This window comes from Paramormyrops kingsleyae, chromosome 23 (assembly GCF_048594095.1).
Source record: "Paramormyrops kingsleyae isolate MSU_618 chromosome 23, PKINGS_0.4, whole genome shotgun sequence".
In the NCBI taxonomy this organism is placed as follows: domain Eukaryota; kingdom Metazoa; phylum Chordata; class Actinopteri; order Osteoglossiformes; family Mormyridae; genus Paramormyrops; species Paramormyrops kingsleyae.
In genome coordinates this window covers 2,526,586-2,544,000 of record NC_132819.1, presented here as the reverse complement: position 1 = coordinate 2,544,000, position 17,415 = coordinate 2,526,586, and the positions used below count along the sequence as shown (strand labels likewise).

Genomic DNA, 17,415 nt, shown 5'->3' with positions numbered 1-17,415 from the left:
TCATTCAAGTATCTAATTGACCATGTAGCTTCATTTAATACACAGTACTTTAACCTTTGCCTTTGAAGCCCCCTGTCAAACGGTCCCACCACCAGACAGACTCACAGGAGTGCCTTATCATCTTTTCTGTTTAGCTTTTCAGTTCGAAAGTGGAATTGGGGGATAGTGTGACTGAAACAGGCAGCAAAAAGACCAAATTAAAGGGATACATTACACAGAAGGGCAAGCTCTTAGATGGCTCTGATTGTGGCACGATTATTTGTGCTGAACTACCTTAGAAGCTGGTGTAAAAAATTACAAAGATCCTGATGCAGTTTATCGCTGATGGTGTGATACACACTGGGTCCACGTACAACAGTGACAGTCTTTGATCTTGGTGATGAATTAGGAGTTTGCCAGTCCGCCAACACTCTTAAAAGCACAGCTGGGATAACTGCACACCTCTACCCCTCCTCTACCTAAACAAATAATTAAATGATTGTTTTGTTGTCGTTGTGAGAAAATCTCACTAAATCAGAAATAAACTTCTAATAATCAGTGTATAAATTTTAAATATTTTGCCTTTATTCCAAAATGTTCTCAATTTTTTATATTAATATATTTCATCAAGAGTCACTTAGTGCGATTTAGTCACAATGATGATAGGCTTTGTAAAAAAGTGCTAACCTCTACAGTGAATACCAATAATAGCACTCCGTACCACCACCACCTCTGTCGCGTAGCGTAGCCAGCGTACTCCGACTTGCGCTTGATTTATTTCAGGAAATTTGGGCAAAGGTACGGGAAAACAGGGTCCCGGCCACAGCGAGCTTTAGTGGGTTCCTATAAATAAGCCGACACGAACTCACTATCGATCATCCTGGAGAGCATCCCTTCACACATATACAGCACTGCGAATGGGCTTTCCCCAGTGCAGCGATGGGTCCGTGGATGCTGATGTACCTTCTCGTCATTGCGAAAAGTGAGTAACCTCTCGATCGTTTGGATTAAAGGGAATTTGTTGACAATATCAGAAGAGGTATTTATTTGTTTCGCCTATCGCTCCGTGGGCTCTAGGCTTGCTGCCAAGGTTGGTAATAGGGGCAGATAGGTAAATGGACAGGTACGCAGACCAGAAGAGCAAGAAGATACCTTTATGAACGTTTTGTGGCCGTTTTATGATGAAAACGGTAATTATGTACAGATAAAACTAAACGCGAAGCACCCCGGGCTGTGGAGCGTTGTATCATTGCGTGCGGATTTATTGGAGTACAGCCTTGCTCGTCGTTACACTGGTTAATTAGTGCACGTTTTGATGTTTATATAACCTGCTTAATGTATTTGTTATTACAGCAGTTGTAAAGCAAAACGTATAGCCTATATTTTTTCTTCAGATGAAACAGAATTATTACTAGTGTAAATCTCACTTAGTAGTCACGCTGTGCTGTATATAAAGGGGATAAAGGTGAGTGTTAAATTTACAGTTATATAATTATACACAGAACGCAGTATATATATGGTTTCGTTAGACGTTTAAACTGGAGGGTTGTACTAGGCCTATATCAATTCAAATAAATGCGGCCAGATTCTTTGACCGTTTTTCTCTGTTTTCTCCATATCAGTACCTTAATCCACAAACACACACACACACACACACACACACGAAAACCCTCAATCGCAAAAAAGATGAAAGCGCACATTTACGGATACAAGCAAACGACTTCCCCGGCTCATGGGCGCCGGTCATGTTTTAATGCGGTTTAATGAAGCGTCTCCCTTTTAAAAGAACGATTTATTACCGCACGTACTGCACATGAATTAGCGGAATCAGCTGGCAGGTCGGCCGTCCGTCAGTCGTGGACAGGGGGTCGCTTCTACCTCTAATAGCTTTACCGTTGTCCGGCTGATAGCCCCACGGTATTAAGGCTGACACCCGATGGATGGGGAAATGATTCATAGTGTAAATGATAACGGGTAAAACAAAAACACGAAATAACTACAGTAATAACTGGTCGGCACTGACAATATTTGCTTCAAGTTGTGTTTCGGTAAAGCCAAATTATTGTGTACCCAATACAGAGTATAACCACCCTACGATAGATCATGATATCAGTACTACCGATCTGAAATAAATTTTAGTTGGATTTCTTTTCAGTTTTATTTTCCTGTGTCAAATACCTGCAGTACCAAGCAAGTCTTATGTGAAGAACAATTACCTAGCTATGACCCTTTAAATCTCTGTGGCTGACTGGAAGCTGTGTCTTAAAGTGGCCTGGGGAAATTTTACTAGCTGTGTGCCGTGCAGATACTATGAGGGCCTTCTCAATATGTTCCCATGCATGGCTACTAGGGTTATGTTGGTAGGGCCCTGCAACAAATTGCTCCAAAATGTCAGGGCACTTCTTCCATCCACAAGCCTTTCTCTGTCAAGCCGTGCATGGTCATGGCTCCCTTTTTGATTAATTATGCCTGATTTGTCCAAATTGGCCACCACTGATTTTCTGTCCGTTTTGTCATTTGTTGTATTATTTAGAGATGCACTGATCCATACCTATTTGACGGCCATGCGTGACCAAGATCAAAGTAAAATTCGATCAAACACTCCATGTTTTCCTATCAATTATGTTCTTTACACTGACTGATTACTCATATTTCCAGTTCAAATTCACAACAGTTTTGCCTTATGTCGCAAAAGTTTTGTTATAACGCAAAGGTTTTGGGTTATATCGCAAAAGTTTTGGGTTTTAACGCAAAGGTTTTGGGTTATATCGCAAAAGTTTTGGGTTATAACGCAAAGGTTTTGGGTTATAGTACAAAAGTTTTGGGTTATAACGCAAAACATTATTTTTTTTTTTTCTTCTGCCATTTTTTTTTCTCCTCCTTTGTCCCCATAGTACAGTACGGAGCCCCTAAGGGGACAAAGGAGGAGAAAAAAAAAATGGCAGAAAAATAAAAATAAATAATACCACTATAGTAACATAAATAATTAAGAAATACACTCATAAAATAATAATAATAATACTTTTTGCCCCTCCTGGAGCCGACACCTTATCGTGGTGGAGGGGTTTGCGTGTTCCAGTGATCCCAGGAGCTAAGTTGCCCGGGGCTTTATGCCCCTGGTAGGGTCACCCAAGGCAAACAGGTCCTGGGTGAGGAACCAGACGAAGTGCGGCTCAAAAGACCCCTTATGAAGAAAAACATGATGGAAAAATGTTTTCCCTTGCCCGGACGCGAGTCACCGGGCCCCCCCCCCCTAGAGCCAGGCCTGGCGGTGAGGCTCGATGGTGAGCACCTGGTGGCCAGGCCTATACCCATGGGGCCTGGTCGGGTACAGCCCGAACAAGGCACGTGGGTCCCCCCTCCAATGGGCTCACCACCCATAGGAGGGGCCATAGGGGTCGGGTGCCTTGAGAGCTGGGCAGTGGCCAAAGGCGCGGACCTTGGTGGTCCGATCCTCGGCTGCAGAAGCTAGCTCTTGGGACATGGAATGTCACATCTCTGATGGGGAAGGAGCCTGAGCTGGTGCGCGAGGTTGTGAAGTTCTGGCTAGACATAGTCGGGCTCACCTCGACACACGGCTTGGGCTCTGGAACCAGTCTCCTTGAAGGGAGTTGGACCCTCTTCCACTCTGGAGTTGCCTGCGGGGAGAGGCGCCGAGCGGGGGTGGGCGTACTTATTGCCCCCTGGCTGGGCGCCTGTACATTGGGGTTTACTGCAGTGGACGAGAGGGTAGCCTCACTTCGCCTTCGGGTGGGGGGACGGGTTCTGACTGTTGTTTGCGCTCATGCGCTGAGCGGCAGTTCAGAGTACCCACCCTTTTTAGAGTCCCTGGAAGGGGTTTTGGAGAGCACTCATTCTGGGGACTCTCTTGTTCTGCTGGGGAACTTCAATGCTCACGTGGGCAATGACAGTGAGAGCTGGAGTGGCGTGATTGGGAGGAATGGCCCCCCGATCTGAACCCGAGTGGTGTTCTGTTGTTGGACTTCTGTGCTCGTCACGGATTGTCCATAATGAACACCATGTTCAGGCATAAGGGTGTTCATATGTGCACTTGGCACCAGGACACCCTAGGTCGCAGTTATAGTCGTGTCATTGGACTTGCGGCCGCATGTCTTGGACACTCGTGTGAAGAGAGGGGCGGAGCTGTCAACTGATCACTACCTGGTGGTGGGTTGGCTCCGCTGGTGGGGGAGGAAGCTGGCCAGGCCTGGCAGACCCAAGCGTATAGTGCGGATCTACTGGGAACGTCTGGCAGAATTCCCTGTCAGGAGGAGTTTCAACTCCTACTTCCGGCAGAACTTCTCCCATGTCCCGGGGGAGGAGGGGGACATTGAGTCCGAATGGGCCATGTTCCGCGCCTCCATTGTGGAGGCGGCTGACCGGAGCTGTGGCCGTAAGGTGGCAGTTTTGCTCTTATGTAAATGAGTGAATTGATTTTCAGATTTAGTTTAAGAACTTGGCTGTTGCTTCAAGTTTGTCCCTAATACTGCCTGCTTGTTGTTATGCCCTCAAATTTTTATCAACTTACCATAATCAGTTATCTGCCCTTTCCCAAAATATCCACACCCTCCCCATGCTGTAATGTAGACCTCCTGAGCTTAGAGGATCTTCAGTGGGTGTAATGCAGTAAGACATCAGTACGTGTCCACTTTGTGATTGTAGTAGATCTGTACTGGGTGAAGTTAAGGGCAGAGCATTAGATGCAGTAAGGCTTAAACAAGCAGCACACATTAAATATTAATAGTTTTTAATGTCACATCTCTGGCTAATAATTTTCTCATACAGCCACTAATGGCTGCCACTAATTTAGGCACCTTGCAGATGATGTAGGACAATTATTTATGAAGCTTCATAAAGCCAGAGCCCCTAAATGCTTCAAGTCTTCAGCGCGTCTTTAAGTTATGAGCTTGTCCAGACCTATTACACTCTTAAAAATCGTTGGCTCAACTGAAAAAAACTATGTTAACAATTTGCATGCTTTTTAAGTTTTGCTGGTTTCAATTATTGAGTAAACTATATGAGTATTTTAAAGTTAGACTAACTTAAATATTTAAGTACAGCCAAAATGATTTGCCTTTACTTCTTCAAATCTAATTAAGTTAAAACAACTTATATCACTACAGCTTATGAATGGACATAACTCATTATTTGAACTGTTTTTCCGTCTTTATTTTATTTCCCTCTTACGGTCGCTCTCTGCCAAAGCAGGCGATGTACAGTAGTTCTAGGACCAGAAAATGTGGGATTTTATGATCATGAAAACAGACACGGCAGCTGAATATTAATAACTAGTTATGTAGCTCGCGGGGAAGAACGAAGTCTTTTTATGGAGTTCTTAATAAGAGTAACACAAAACTCAATAAACCCCAAACAACTGAGAAACACGGGGAGGTCTGACGCTGGTCAGTAAAGTACACACACGGTGAGTAATTTGTACAACCCTAAAGACATGTGAGGATCAGTCAGCGTTCACGTAAGATATGGCCAAACGCACACGACAATTAGGAAATACAGCAAATATTAACATTATCAAAAGGGGGCTATATACAATGTCTCAGCATGCTCAGCATAACTCGATCACTGACGATACAATATTATCGGGCTGGATATGATGTACGATACTGAAACAATTCTTACATCGCTAGTCAGTTAGATTAAGATAAGGCTTTTTCTTACTTTAAATTCTGTACGGAAATTATAAGTCAATGGAAAAGAGAAAATACCGAAAGTACTGTATCAAAAGTACGGTACCTGGTGCAGTAGAAAAGCGCCCAAAGCTTCTGCGCAGATGAAACTCACTTCAGAAGTTGCAGTAACTTAGAATTTTTTAGTTGTTAAGAGAGCGCAAAAATATTTGTTCAAAATATGTAAATAACTAAAATGAAAGCGTGTTCTTTAGTTTTCTATTTTGACCAACTTATAAAAACAAGTTAACTAAGGTGGGAAGATGTAACAGATGTAAAGAGAAACATCTTTATTTTAAGTGTTACTTTCTATCCCCTAGAACCATTTTTAGAGTGACTGTATGCAGATTCCCATAGAGAGGTCAGGATTAATGGCAGAGACAAGATCAAATGACCATCAGTGATTTTATGTTTAGATTATGTGAGAGAGTGGTAGGGGGGTTATATCATGTGGCAAAGGTCCTTGTTGATCCAGACCCTGAAACCATCAGTTAGGGTTGTCAAATGCTGGACCTTAGTAGGTGAGCTGGTGCAGATAGAAAAGATGGCCAGAAAGTGAGAGAGATTCTCACTTGATTTTCCACACTTTATTGGGTTTAGACCGGGGGTTGTGCTCACCAAGGTTGATGTTGCTTAATTCCAGGATTTATTCAGAGTTTAGAATATTGATGTAAAAATCTAGTGTTTTAAAAAGTATGAATAGCCTAGTTTTGCTCCTTATAAATAGATTTAAACACATACATTTGCTGTGCTTGTGTTGGTGCTACCCAACCATGCTCAATCTGTAACTTATGTACTACTTTTATATGAAGCAATAGGAATATGTTGTTTAGTACCTGTCCCTCTGTACTCAGGAAGCCTTGCAGCAGACACAGAAGAGCGGTTGGTCGAGCATCTCCTTAATCCTGCCCATTACAACAAACTGATTCGCCCGGCAACCAATAGGTCAGAACTGGTAACGGTGCAGCTGACGGTGTCCCTGGCACAGCTAATCAGTGTGGTGAGTGAGTGGGTAATTCACCCTGTTTGTGTGCTGCGTGACAAGCTGCTGTGGTTGCTCTCTGCTGCCCTCTAGGGTAAATATCAGGCTACTGCAGCAATGTAACATTCTAGACTTTCCTCTGTGACTTTCTACTGTGAGGTAGTTTATGATGTGTTTTATCACATTCTCCACCTCTCCCATTGAGGTTTAGTTGTCTGTGTTAACCTGGTGCAATCTTTGATTGTCATTTGTTGTTTACCCTCATTACAGCATGAACGGGAGCAGATCATGACTACAAATGTCTGGTTAACACAGGCGAGTATTAGGTTACTTCTCTTTCCCAGTAAACTGCTATCTTGGGAACCCATTGTACAATAATTCTGCATGATGTGTCCCACAGCACCACCTAGTGCCCACACCAAGTTAGAGCTGCTCTTTGCGCTCCAGCCTATAGGCAGGCTCTTCCTCCCTGTCACAGCTCAGACTCTTGGCACGTGCTGCTAGGTGTGTCACAGTGTTGTAGTCATGTGACCATCCGCATAAGTAAATAGCAGCAGAAATGGCTGCTGTTTGCCTGTATGCTGGATAATGGAGCAGGGAGGGAGAACAAGGCCCAAACAGAGCCCTGGCTTTGTGTGCAGCCTCATAGTAGCTGTTTTTGTAGCAGTGGACTCTTACAGTACAAGCCTTCTGTTTGAAATAAACTAAATATTTTCTTCTGCTTCAACCGACTGCTTAATAAGATTCTCATGAGTGCCTTTTTTCGGGCTTCCTCCTCGTTATTCTGCCTTGTTCACCCCAGGAAGAGCTTGAGCTAATTAATCAGTACAGAGCTATGCAACCACAACACCATAAGCACATTTCACCCACTATGTTCGCCTCTAGCTCTTCGGTAACTGTCGCACAGCTCGCTGCATACCCACATTCCCCGCTGTGGCAACACCCAGCAGCCTGTCGTTCGCTAACATTCAGTCACTCTGCAGGAGTGGCAAGACTACAGGCTGACATGGAACCCAGAGGAATATGATGGGATGCTGAAGGTCAGGCTGCCCTCTAAACACATCTGGCTGCCCGATGTGGTTCTCTACAACAAGTGAGTGCTCTGTGTGGACTCCCTGTGTGAGGGATTCCCTCAAAGTGGCGACACAGTCCCCACTCACCTGTGTGGACTCCCTGTGTGAGGGATTCCCTCTATCTATCTATCTATCTATCTATCTATCTGTCTATCTATCTATCTATCTATCTATCTATCTATCTATCTATCTATCTATCTATCTATCTATCATCAGCAATGATATTCCACTATTTTGCTGGGGAGGGTCCCCACAGTTACATTTGCTCAATCACCGACCACACTATTACTGTATTATCCAGCCATTCTAATTTTCCCTCAAGTCTGCAACAAAGACACTGCATATTGTTTGCCCTGGTGTGACCAAGCCTTAAGGATTAAGGGAAAAATGCACATTTAAGGAGCCCTGAAACTGATTGTAGACCTTAATAGAAACACATGGTACTGGAGGGTATAATGGGGACTGTAGTGCAAGACGAAGTGCATGTTGGAGGTTTGCTTTGCATAAGGCTGATTTTAAGACTTTTGTTGCTCTCGAGGTAGATATTTGGGTGTGGCTATTTATGGGGTTAAAGGTAGGCTGAAACCAGCCAGCAGGGTAACTCATTGTTAAAGGAATGCTGCCTAACAAGCTCTGGGTAGTAACGATGAAGGTGGTGAATGATATTGACAGGCCTTGCAGCATCCTTTGTAATATAAAGAGGCTTTTCTGGCAGGTATTTAGGTGTTACTGTAAAGGCAGTGTAAGGTAATACCGCGCATTAGGCCTGTAGGTGACTGAAAAGGAACCGGCAGCGTCGCTTCCAGCCTGTCAGGCTGACACCTGTCATCCTACCTGCCTCGTTTCACCATGCTGACATCACCCGTCTGCTGCGCCCGGGGGCCGTGACCTGCCATCCTTGACCCACTTATCGGGAGAGGGGGGCAGATTCAATATTGACTCGAAGACTGTGTTTGCTATGTATCTGGCCACGGGGGTGTGTGTTGCCTGAAGGGGTACAGTGGATATGGTCCCTTATCCCCATGAGCATCTGACCACTCTGACGCAAGCCGCGGACGTGGCGTCTGGCCCCGCCCCTTCGCTGCAGACTAATCGGCACATCTCTGTCACTTTAGCTCCCCTGTGTATCCCAGGCGTCCTTCCTGCCCTACTTCAGCTGTGTATGCCTGTCTGAGCCACAGCACTGCCCATGTGCCCCCACCCAAGTCAGCAGTGATCCAGCAGGCCGGGTATACCCAGCTCTTCCAGGAAGTCCGCACTCCTGCTGCTTTGCAGTTGAAACATACTTAACATTCTCATAACTACAAGAGCACTACTAAAAACAACTCATGCACGTAGCATAACAGTATGGTCACGTTGCAAAAGATCACAACTTACACAATTAAAACAATTAACTTGTGTCTCAACAGCAAATAATTTCACCCATGAATTAGTCAGTGCCACCAAAATGAAACGTACAATCAGCATCATTTTAACCAGTCAAAAAGCTGATATATTGTCAGTATGTCAGCATAAATATGCTCCTGAGCTCCACAATTCTGAATGATAGTCATTTGCTGCCTTCTCATTGTCATTGACTGATCATTCTTCTTTAGCAAACTGATACTTATTTATGTCAGACACCAACAATTACACCATTACAAGGCTCTACATTACAGTACGTAAAGTTCACTGGTAAGAGAAAGCACTCAGATGCACATGTAACTTGTACAAGTTCTCTAGATATAGGATCATAGCAAACAAAAAAGTCACACAGTACAGTATAACAGAAAAACAGCAAAATGGAAAAACAAGGACAACAAGAAGTCAACAAAATCATGTACTGTGGGAACCAGAAACAACAATGCTGCATCACTGCAATTTATAGAATATATTTTTGCATGAGGTGAACTGTTTTGCATGATGTGGCTTACACGATGATCACATACAGTTATGTGAAAAAATTAGGACACCCATTAAATATTTAGTACTTGATTAAGAAATATCAACATATCAATATTGAATCTTGTTTCAAATTATATTTGTAGATGAAGGTGATTTAATTTCATGACCGATGAAAAAACAAGAAACAAATTCACTTGTTTCACAAAGGAAATTAACTAAGATGCCAATGCCTACTGAGGAAGAAGTTAGGACACCCTGTGCCCTAATAGCTAGTATTTCCCCCATTGGCTGAAATAAGTTCAATGAGACGTTTCCTATAGCCATCTTTCAATCTCTGACATCGACTGGCAGAAAGTTTTCCCCACTCTCTAATGCAGAATTCCTTAAGCTGTGTGATGTTTGAAGGGTGTCTTGAATACACTTAGATTCTATGATGGTGAGCTGGCCAGGTTCTGCTGCAACAAAGCAGCCCCAAACCATGACATTTCCACCCCCATGCTTCACAGCTGGCAAATATGTCTTTGGTTTACACAAAACTGTCCTCTGTTACTATGTCCAGATAATTCAATTTTAGATTCATCTGTCCAAAGCACATTGCTCCAAATGTCCCAGTCTTTGCCTAGGTGGGTCTCTGGCAAACTTCAGTCTTGCCCTGGTATTTTTTTGACAGCAAATGTTTCCTCCTTGCACAGCTCCCATGTAGATGGTAGATGCATGTACCTTGACATCAACTGTGGCAAGACCTTCCTGTATGAACCGTGATGACATTTCAGGATTTTTGGAGACTTATTTCAGCATCTTGCAATCTGGTCTTGGGCTGAACTTGCTAGGACAGCCTGCCCTGGCCATACTGGCAATTTTAACATTTTAACATTTTTAAATGTTCTCCACTTGTAAATTATTCTCCGGACAGTGGAATGTCTTGAGATCTTTTTATATCCTTCCCAGACTCATATGCATCTACTTGCTTCTTTCTGAAGGCCTCAGAGAGCTCTTTGGATCTCACCATGGTGATCCCACTCATTTCAACAATCAAGAGCAAACCAAGCTAAATGTCTATGGTATAAATAAGACAGACTCCACCAAAAAGCTCTGTAATAATGTTCTAATTATTTTCACCTGATGTGGTGCACCTGAATCTAACTCTAGGCATTTTAGATAATAATGGATATGAGGGTGTCCTAACTTTTTCGTAAGTGGAAATTGGCATCATAGTTAATTTCTTAATTGTTAAATAAGTGAATTTGTTTCTTTTTTTGCATAGGTGATACAGTTACATCATTTTTATCTACACATGATTTGAAAGAAGATTTAATAGTGATATGTTGATATTTCTTAATAAAGAGCTAAACATTTAATGGGGTGTCCTAATTTTTTCACATGACTGTACATATATGGTTTTGGGTGTAATATTACTATAGGAAACAATCTGTTTGTCAGGGTCAGCTCCTGTTGTCCCAGTCTGTGTCCTTTTTCCCGTTGTCCCAGTCTGTGTCCTTTTTCCCGTTGTCCCAGTCTGTGTCCTTTTCCCCGTTGTCCTAGTCTATACTGCTTCCCTTGCTCCCTGTCGGCTGCATGGCTCAATGAGCTGAGCATGCAGCTATCTGTTAGCCCCTCTGTTGTGCTGTATGTTGGATATTGCTTAATGTAAGATGTATGTTCTGCCTGCCTGCCCCGACCCATTTGTAATTAGTCTTTGTTTATTCCCTGTTTACTTTTGACCCCTTGTGGTCCTTTATTTTTGTAGTGTTCCCAGTTTTTTCTGTTTTGTAAGTGTTACTTGTGTTTTCTGTTTTTTAAGTGTTTCTTGTGTTTTTTTAGTTCAATTAATAAACCCCGTTTTGTCCTGAGATCCACAAGGTGGTCGCCCACCTCCTTCCTACCTGCCTGCACCATGCCCCATCCACGCACCAGATCCACCCAGATCCTTGACCGAATGAACCACTGGGGAGCTAAACTCAGGCAGGAACTTACATTCTGTCAAGGACAGTAAAACTGTAACAAGGATGTAAAACTGTAACAACTTAAATGAGTGAATGAAAAGGGTTATTCTCACAAAGATATGGAACATGCCTTAGAGTTGATATATTTGTCAGACTACTTCAGGAATTCGTGGTCAATCTGGATATCCCAGGGCTTTGCTGTGTCTGTTTTTCACACAAAGCCATGTGTGATATCCGAGAGCTGGTGGTGTATCTTCTTTACATGTACCACTCTTGCTGTTGCAGTGCTGATGGGATGTATGAGGTGTCTTTCTACTCCAACGCCTTGGTCTCCTATGATGGCAGCGTCTTCTGGCTTCCGCCAGCCATTTACAAGAGTGCCTGCAAGATCGAGGTCAAACACTTCCCATTTGACCAGCAGAACTGCACAATGCGCTTCCGATCCTGGACCTATGACCGCACTGAGATAGACCTGGTGCTCAGGTCAGATGTGGCCAGCATGGATGACTTCACACCAAGCGGTGAGTGGGACATCATCGCCCTGCCAGGCCGGCGCAATGAGAATGCCGCCTACGTGGATATCACCTATGACTTCATCATTCGGCGTAAGCCCCTCTTCTACACCATCAACCTGATTATTCCCTGCGTGCTCATCACCTCGCTCGCCATCCTGGTCTTCTACCTGCCATCCGACTGTGGAGAGAAGATGACCCTCTGCATCTCTGTCCTCTTGGCCCTCACTGTCTTCCTGCTCCTCATCTCCAAGATCGTGCCGCCCACCTCCCTGGATGTGCCACTGGTGGGCAAGTACCTGATGTTCACCATGGTGCTGGTGACCTTCTCCATTGTCACCAGCGTGTGTGTGCTCAATGTGCACCATCGCTCTCCCACCACTCACACCATGCCCCCCTGGGTGCGCCTCATCTTCCTGGACAAGCTACCCTCCTTGCTATTCATGCAGCAACCCCGCAGGACCTGCGAGCGGCTAAAACTTCGCCGGGCGCGGCGGGCCCAGGAGCAGGCACGGCTGGGTACAGGGCCGCCTCCAGAGGACAGGGGCCTCGCTGCAGAGGACAGCGAGTCTTGCACTTGTTATGTCAACCAGGCCTCAGTAAAGCAGTTTGGTGGGGAGGCAGGGGCAGGCGGGCTGAATGGGCTCAGGCCAGGGGCAGACAGCATCTCCGTGGCCCCCAGTCCAGGGAAGCCGCCCCCCATTCTTGGGCACACACTGCTGACACGCGCCTGTCCTGGGTTGGACGAGGCGGTGGAGGGAGTGAGGTTCATCGCCAGTCACATGAAGAGTGAGGACGACGATCAGAGTGTAAGTTACTGCTTCTGTGTCTCCAGTTTCTCCTGTACCTCCCTTTTATGTCCCCTGTATTTATTATAATTCTGTGCTTTTCACCTCTTCTTCCGCTGATCCCCTTGCAGATCCTCCACCTCCTTATCTCTTCTATCCTTCATACTCATACTGTCTCTCTTTCCGTTTCTATCTCCTGTCCCTCTCTTACTTCTACTTACTGGCCTTTCATGCTTCCTCCTGTTCAAACCAGTCCTTACACAATCATGCTGTCGAAGAATTCACTCAATTCACTTTAGGATTCACTTCATGAAGTCCGACCAGGTAATCTGTCGTGTGATTGAGACTCCAACTATTCAAAATATTAGCCAGACTCAAGATCATAGAAAGAGCACAATAAAGATGTGCTCATACTTGTCTCAGTTGCCCTATCGAGTATGCAAGTCAGTGAATTTCATTTAATCGTGCTGCATGTATAAAGATTTTATCAAATCTCCTCTACCAAATTTTTACCAAACTCATATTTTACCAAATATTTTTGAATTTTTATGTTGCATCCAGTTGTTCCTGTATACTCTATCAGCCCAAATTTCCAGAAAATGCCAATGAACAAAGCGATCCCTTTGCCAAAATGTTTGTTAAATTGTTGTCGCTATCTGATCCGTACAGCCTACCCAATCTGTTTCTTCTGGGTTCAGTTCATATAGTGTACATATGTGCATGTGTGTGCCATTATTGACATCATCATTGAAGTCATGTCTGTGTTCCATAACCAGACATGGTTAGCGATCACACTATGCGTACTATGAGTCCAGTTGAACCATAACCAGGCCCACCACTTCAAGTGGGCCTGGGCATAATTCAGTGTACTGTGCCTCGGCGACTGAGCGATCACACTAGTCAAACAAACTAGACTTTGGGGGTCAAATGTGCTTGGGCATGGTACAGATCGCCTAGGGTAAGCACACCCTAAGGTAGCAGAATAGGTTGCAATGACCCTTCACACTCACCTGTGATCTAGGCCCAAGAAGCACTCTTATATCATTGGTAAATCCTCAAATAATAACTCAGAGTGGTAGAATGATGGCTCACTGCTGCTTACACTTCTAGGGTTGGGGGCTCAATCAATCAATCAATCAATCAATCAATCAATCAATCTATCTATCTATCTATCTATCTATCTATCTATCTATCTATCTATCTATCTATCTATCTATCTATCTATCTATATCTCTCTCTGTCTGTCCTTTGCAACCTGAGGGACTAATCCATCCATTTCCAGCCATAGCCTCGTACTTTGAATTCTATTTCATAAATATTAAAGAATGTTTTTTTTTTGTTAAATGTATTAATAGTTACAAATATAAAGGCACGTGCTCGATTTAGAGAGTACTACATCATGACCGTGAACAGTAACCTAGCATGCAATATCAGACTTTTACCAGACTTGTTAGTGTCTTGTGTTTGTAGTTTGTTTGCCTCTTGAAAAAAGAATATCACTATGGATCTACTAAAATATTCTAAAGCTTTTAATGTGGTTTGACTAGTTCATGTTTCTTGTTTGTTTGTCTCTCGGAAAAAAGAATCTCGCTCCAAATCTGCTAAAATATAAAGCAACAACACACAACACCAACATGTTCGTGGAGGCAATCATGTTTGTTCCGAGATGTGTAGCTTGAACGGGAGATTAGTCGGATATGATGTCACGCACCTCAGAATTTACGACTTTGGAGAGATAATCGAACATCCTGGCTGCTTCACAATCAGCTGCAAACTGCCTCAGTGTGAGACAACGCGAGTAATATGAAAAAAGCAAGGGATGATTTGGGAGTCGCTAGCCTTGTCACCCACTAATGACTGGCAATGAATGCAGCTACAGCCAATGAGAGCACAAGGCATGGAGTAAGGGGAAACCCAGGAGAGGAGTTGTACAACATAAGTAAGCTTACAGCAAAAGTCTGCTTGCAGTCTTCTCATGTGTGTTTTCATGACAAAACATAATTTGCAGACCAGACAACTTTGTTAGGGATTCCTCCTGGTGAAACATCATGTAATTTGTTATCCCCTGTCACTGATCAATCATGTAGTATGAAAACCACAATCTCTACAAGATTCCCAATTACAAGACATCAAGTTATGTAGTGTGAACAGTACAGTGATCTGACAACTTAGCATAAAGTGGCAATTTATTGTGTGGATGGAAATGGTTAATCTGTCCTGCTAATTTATCTGCTGCCAGCAGCAATCCCCCAGTTGACAAGTTTTACTGCTCTGTGAAATTTTTCCACAACGTAAACCAGTCCGTGGTGATCAATAGGTTGGCAACCCCAACCTCATGCTGTTTGGGATAAGCTCCAGCCCCCCCTGCAATCCTGACCACTATAATTGGTTAGGAATTGATTGGTCTGGAGACTATTGATTCAAAGTACAAGATTCCATAGTGGTAATATATAATATCATTCCATTGAGATTTAAGTTTATGTTTTGAGGGTGAGGAAATCATAGGGGAATTGAGGGCACCTAAATTATCTATCGTAGTGTTACATCATTGACCAAAGAGATCTGTTTGTTCATGGATTTCACCATGACCACTGTTATTGTCTGGCTTCTGAATATTGGAGTACAATCATGGATTCAGTTTTAATCCTCAGGTCATCCAAAATTTATTTAAAAGTATTAGGAAGGGAAGAGGGTTTTCCCAGAAATCACATGTTTTTGTAGTCTTTCTAAAGCAAATTCATAATTAATCTCTTGTATCTCAATTTTTGTAAAGGCTGCCCCAGAACAAGAGCAGATGTTTGGTCCAAGTCTATGTGGAGTTAGAGAGAACCACGAAAGCCAACTCTAATGAGAAACAGGCTGGAGCCAAGCAGCTCGATTGATGGCGTGAAAATAAATCCTGCATCCCGTCACACTGTAATTGACCAAGCGGGATTCCTGACCGTGCTATGAGCCATATGTCCTTCCAGACATCCATAGCTGTGTACTGAATGTCAAACAGAGAAATGCTAGCTGTCAGAAGATTGTTTATAGTGAATAGGCCAGTGACACAACTGAAACCCTAATTGATAAACAGCATTTTCCTATTTTGAATTGAGTTATTGTTGTACTGTAAATAATCATTAGCTTAAGCAGCTTGTATATGTTTAGCTCTGTTGGTGTATGAGTGGCCAGTGATCTTTTCCTGACCTCACCTCTCTGTAATTGCACACATCTCTGCATATTGACATTGTGTCTTACCTCTCCTGCCACCCACAGGTCAGTGAGGACTGGAAGTATGTTGCCATGGTCATCGACCGCCTTTTCCTCTGGATCTTTGTGTTCGTCTGCATCTTTGGCACCATTGGCATGTTCGTGCAGCCTCTCCTGCAGAACTACACTACCAAGACTCTCCCCCACTTGCCCGGCTGACCAATACAAGCCATGCCACACAGATGGACACAGCTAACGACCAATGCCGGTTGGAGTGGGGGGTGGAAGTTAGGACTCCTGTAGAACTGGACTGATGCAAAGGATTGTCATATTCAGATAATTTTGTTTGATGAAAACGTCAGTAAATTTGTATAAACTTTAGGAACTGTTTAGTTTTACTAATGAAAGTAGCGTGTTTCAAAATACCCCATACTTTAAGCTCCTTTTTTTTTTTTAAAAAAAAAAAAAAAAGAACACAAGCCAAACAGGAATACTGCTTACATGACATCAGAAAATCACTTCTCTCTATGCACACCTTTTAACAAAAACATACACCCTACTCTAATAGTTACCTACCTTCCTGTCTTGCTTGACTGACATCTATGCTAGCAAAAAAAGTGTAAGCAGCAAGATAAGCATCAATGGATTAGTGTAGTTTGGTGTATCAGTAGGACATTTCTGTTGTCATATCTATGTTTTTAGCAGTATGGGTATATTACAAATCAACAAAGCAGTGTCTGTACCAGACATACACTCACAGACGTCACATGGACATTGTTCACCTCAGTGGCATTGACACTAAAGTCAAACAGCCGACATTTGGCAGTTTGGTGTATTTTTTAACATCAGCATTTTGAACACATCTTCCTGTCACATATCAGAGGGCGTCTTAGCCCTTCTCATACTTTATTAGTCTCTACTGATTGCTGACTTGCTTTTCTGCTCTCTCACCATCTTTTGGCTCATTTTAGTCCACTCTGCTCTGCCAACTCACTCCTACTTTCTTCTCCATCCCCTCTTCCCTTCATATATCTCTCCTCCATTTCTGTCACTTAACACCTCTCCAGTCACCAATCCTGTTACTGATGGGCACTTCCATTTACTTCAGTTTCACAGTAATCCGTGTCATCATACACTTAAGCTTTTGTGTACATATTGACCATAATGTTTTTATGTGTTTCACATCAGCTAATACTGCTTTTATGTTCGTTTACAACAAATATCTGTTTCTGGATACTGATCTCTTCTCTATGTATGTCTTCAAATGTCAATATACACTGCAGTTATATCACATTTGTTTCTCTGTATCCGGATTTTCAATTCTGTACATTGCAGATCCATACTAATTTAATACCTGTTCATGCAAAGTTGATGCCTG

At 43.3% G+C, this 17,415-nt stretch overlaps 1 protein-coding gene across 4 annotated transcripts; it reads left to right on the top strand.

The window, feature by feature from the left end:
• Positions 1–663: 663 nt before the first annotated feature.
• On the top strand, positions 664–17,330 carry LOC111858199 (neuronal acetylcholine receptor subunit beta-2-like). Of its 4 annotated transcripts, none has more exons than XM_023839753.2 (6): positions 664–961; positions 6,518–6,663; positions 6,916–6,960; positions 7,629–7,738; positions 11,831–12,866; positions 16,104–17,330. In XM_023839753.2, exons 1-6 carry the CDS (start codon positions 919–921, stop codon positions 16,254–16,256), a joined length of 1,533 nt encoding a protein of 510 aa, XP_023695521.2. In that variant the 5' UTR covers positions 664–918; the 3' UTR covers positions 16,257–17,330. The 4 variants fall into 4 exon arrangements, with proteins under 4 accessions (XP_023695521.2, XP_072561656.1, XP_072561655.1 ...); XM_072705555.1 differs by lacking the exon at positions 664–961 and adding an exon at positions 968–1,018; XM_072705554.1 differs by lacking the exon at positions 664–961 and adding an exon at positions 1,316–1,444.
• The last annotated feature ends 85 nt before the right edge of the window (positions 17,331–17,415 follow it).

Bases quoted from the DNA above. Each gene is read 5' to 3' on its own strand.
- LOC111858199 (XM_023839753.2), top strand. From the start codon at position 919: ATGGGTCCGTGGATGCTGATGTACCTTCTCGTCATTGCGAAAA. The intron at 6,664-6,915 runs GTGAGTGAGTGG...CCCTCATTACAG, and splicing joins TGGCACAGCTAATCAGTGTG to CATGAACGGGAGCAGATCAT. The intron at 6,961-7,628 runs GCGAGTATTAGG...GTCACTCTGCAG, and splicing joins CAAATGTCTGGTTAACACAG to GAGTGGCAAGACTACAGGCT.